We start from the raw sequence: 3,935 nt of genomic DNA on the forward strand, positions 1-3,935 counted from the left end.
TCAAACGTATGAACAAACATAATTAGGCAATTCACGCACAAACATCCGATTCAGTCAAACACAGGAAAAAACAACTATTAAAATGACATACATACAAACATACAAATCAATCAAAAGCAATAACGAGCATCATGGGGTGAACTGACAAAAAATGAGAAGCCAAAGGACAGTTCGCGCTAACGACTGAAGCTGACCGGTGGTATTGATTAATACTCCCAAGTTTTACCTTTAAACATTAAACTAAAGTTAAATAAATATCTAATTAGAACTAATCTATACTAAACTAAACGACTTAAGCTAAATAAATGGCTAAAACTAGTACTAAATGTTAACCTAATTGAAATTAAACTATCTTAAATTAAACTATATTCTATAAACCACCAAAAATACGTGTTTTATTAATTAAAACCTACAAAGTGGGGGCTCAACCGATTGAAAACCGAGAAAACTGAGTGCGCGTTTGAAGGCGTAAAAGTTTTAGCCAAAAACTTAAAAGAAAAACTAATGTGCAAAGTGAAATCTCTAATTTGAATAAAAAATAATTTTCAAAAGAGGTGCAAACCCATTACAAAAACAAAAAGAAAAGCAAAAATCGTGTAATTTGACAAAAATACATTTCAAAAGAGGTGTAAAACCCATAGCAGCAACAAATCGGTGTAAATTGATCACATAGGTTCTTGAACCAAACTGTACCAAAAAATCAAAGCCATCAGGTGTCCAGAAGTACAAGTGCATCAAATTGTGTTGTTGCGTAGTTGACTTAGCATTTGCGGAAGCATTAGTACAGTCAGTGTATACATATATACATACAAACGACGTTGTGAACAAGAAATCAAAGCCATCAGGTGTCCAGGAAGCTTAGTAGGCTGGTTGAGTGGCGTCGGTACAAGTGTATCAAATTGTGTTGTTGCGCAGTGAACTTGGCGTTTCAGTAGCGTCACTACAGTGTTTGTACATATCTACAAACAGACAAGCGTTGTGATGGTAAAAGGGTGGTTTTTTGCACATAGCCAGTAGCGAGCAAAGACAAGGCGTCGGTTTGTGTTGCTACGTGCTAAGAACATTGAAAGTGTCGTATTGTTTCCAATAAGAAGATACAAACAGACATATGTACATAAGTGAAGCGTAAGCAAGTGTTGGTGGACAGAACAGTTACATAGCGAGAGTAATAGAGATCGCAATACAACAAAGTAAAACTCACAAAACGTTTGAAATATAGGTAAATTGAAGAAGCAACAGTTCAGTAAATGCAGCAATAGAAAAGCAGCGCAGCGGCAAGGCAATAGAAGCAGAAGTCATCGAAAGCAGCGATTACTGAAGACAAAGTACCCAGCAGGAAAAAGATAAGTTAAGAAGAGAAATTTGTGTTAAATCAACTTTGCTTGTTGTTTGCGTATTTTGTTGTACGTTCAATAGTAAATAGTAAAGTATATTGCATTTAAATAAACAAACTACTAAAGATATTGGTAAAAACCGAAGAAAATAATAAGAATTTGTGAAATTAAAAACAACTAATTTTTCAAGATTAAAAGCAGATTGCGTTTATAAACGTGTACACATTTCGTTCGAATTTTCATAAACAACTTCATTCATTGAAAAACTAGAATCTGAAAACTGGTTATTAATTTAAAATCTGTAAAAAGTAGAGATAATTTTCAAAGGAAAATTTAAAACTTGGATATATGTAATTATATTTTACAATAATTTTGAATCAAAAATTATATTTTAAAAGTAGTAATATATATATTTTAAATTGAATATCGATAAAAATTTTCAAAATGGATGCTCAAGCAATATTAAATATGACTGTAGTGTTATTAAAGACGAAACTTGGGGAGTTAGATTTACCACTGGACGGACGGAAGAAGGATCTGAGGGAAAGACTTCTCAGACATTATGGGTTACTGAACGATGAGGAAGAAGATAAAGAAGAGGAAGAAAATGATTTTGAGTCGGTGTCATCACGGGGGGAAGCGGTTGTTGTCAGCCCTAGGCTAGTCGCAGGTCCCCATTTTACTTTTAAAGATATTCAAGACAGCTTGGCTTTATTTAATGGAACAGACAATTTTGATGTTAACCAGTGGGTGGAGCAATTCGAGGAGAGCGCAGAAACTGTAGGGTGGACCGAGGTTCACAAGTTCATTTACGCTAAACAGCTGTTGAGAGGGGCAGCGAAGTCGTTCGTTAGAAGTCAAGTAGGTCTGAAAGACTGGAATAAGTTGAAAGCGGCTCTCATTGCAGAATTCGGGGTCAGCTTATGTTCAGCAGAGGTGCACAGAATATTGAGAAATCGACAAAAGAAGTATAGTGAGACATTCTTAGAGTTTTTGTATGCGTTGATGGAAATCGGGAAAAAGATTCATTTAGATGAGGCAAGTCTGTTAGATTACTTTGTGGCAGGGATACCGGACACCAGGTTCAACAAAACCGTCTTATATCAAGCCAAAAGTATCAAAGAGCTAAAAGAACAGATAAAAATTTACGAAAAGATTTCGACGAAACCGAAATCTACCGCGTTAGATTTTAAGCCGAAAAGTGAAAAGGTGGATAAAGATAAAGCGCAAGCAGGCGAAAGGAAATGTTTTAAATGTGGAGATGCGTCTCACGTAGCTAAGGACTGTACATTGAAGGACCAACAGGTCAAGTGCTTCAAATGTAGTAAGATGGGACACAAGTCTTATAACTGTCCAGGAGAGAATGTTAAGGTGAAGTCAGAAAAGACGAATTTGAACACGGTAAAGGAGATTAAATGGAAACCTTCGAGAGCAGATAGGGATTTAAGATTCAAGAAGTTAAAGGTGGGTAATACCATTTTCCCAGCTTTACTTGATACGGGAAGCGGTTTATGCTTAATACGGCAATCGACGGTAAACGAGTTAGATTTTGGGTTAAGGATTAACGGAGATAAGCGTAGATTAGAAGGGATAGGTCATCGGGAGATATGTACCTCAGGAAGCTTTAACGCGAAGGCGTTGGTAGACGACGTGGAGATAGGGATAACGTTTCATATTATTAAAGATGCAGACATGGATTATCCAGCTATTTTGGGTCGTTCGATACTAAGTCAAGTGGATTTGATAATCCGAGAAGATGGTGATGTACTCACGTACAAACAAAAGGAAGGCAAGGAAACGAGGGTTTCAGAGAGTAGCATACTGGAGTTGAGGGAAGAATTTCCAGGACTGTGTCTACAGGTTGAGGAGGTAGAAGGTTCACAACACGACCTAGCTCACCTCAGTAAAGGTGATTCGGCTGCTATTGACGAACTTGTTAGGCAGTATGTACCGTTGAAGTGTGTAGAATCTCAAGTTGAGATGAAGATTATACTAACCGACGATTTGCCGGTTTATCAACGTCCTAGGAGAACGTCCTACGAGGACCAAAAATTTATCGAAAAACAGATTAAAACGTGGTTAGATGAGGGTATAATTACTACGAGTAATTCGAACTATGCTTCTCCAATTGTGCTGGTAGGTAAAAAGGACGGAAGCAAACGTCTTTGTTGTGACTACCGAAAGCTAAACGAGAAGGTTGTACGCGACAATTTTCCCATGGCATTAATGGACGAGGTAGTTGAGAGGTTGCAGGGGTCTAAGGTGTTTACAACATTAGATTTAGAAAACGGATTTTTTCCATGTCCCCGTTGAAGAAGGTTCACGGAAATATACAGCATTTGTTACAAGCAAGGGTCAGTACGAATTTCTTTATGTACCATTCGGAATATCGAATTCGCCTGCAGTTTTCTGCAGATATATAAACGCGATATTTAGACAGTTGATTAATGACGGGACTATCGTTATTTACATGGATGACATAATCATTCCATCGGCAGACGAGAAAGAAGGTATTTTAAAACTGGAAAAGGTTTTGAACATAGCAGCAAAGGCAGGACTGCGCATAAAGTGGAGAAAGTGTAGCTTTCTGAAACGGAAGGT

General features: G+C 37.3%; 1 protein-coding gene across 1 annotated transcript; it reads left to right on the forward strand.

Annotated features, from left to right (window-relative positions):
* Positions 1–1,792: 1,792 nt before the first annotated feature.
* On the forward strand, positions 1,793–3,647 carry LOC118756358 (the record flags this gene model as incomplete). The annotated part of the gene is given in 1 exon segment (XM_036491125.1): positions 1,793–3,647. A coding segment is annotated over 1 exon segment (1,855 nt), but the record flags the coding sequence as incomplete, so codon positions are not given.
* Between the last annotated feature and the right edge of the window lie 288 nt (positions 3,648–3,935).

The sequence above is a fragment of the Rhagoletis pomonella genome, unplaced genomic scaffold (assembly GCF_013731165.1).
Source record: "Rhagoletis pomonella isolate Grant_MI unplaced genomic scaffold, Rhpom_1.0 Rhpom_scaffold_09992, whole genome shotgun sequence".
NCBI lineage: Eukaryota > Metazoa > Arthropoda > Insecta > Diptera > Tephritidae > Rhagoletis > Rhagoletis pomonella.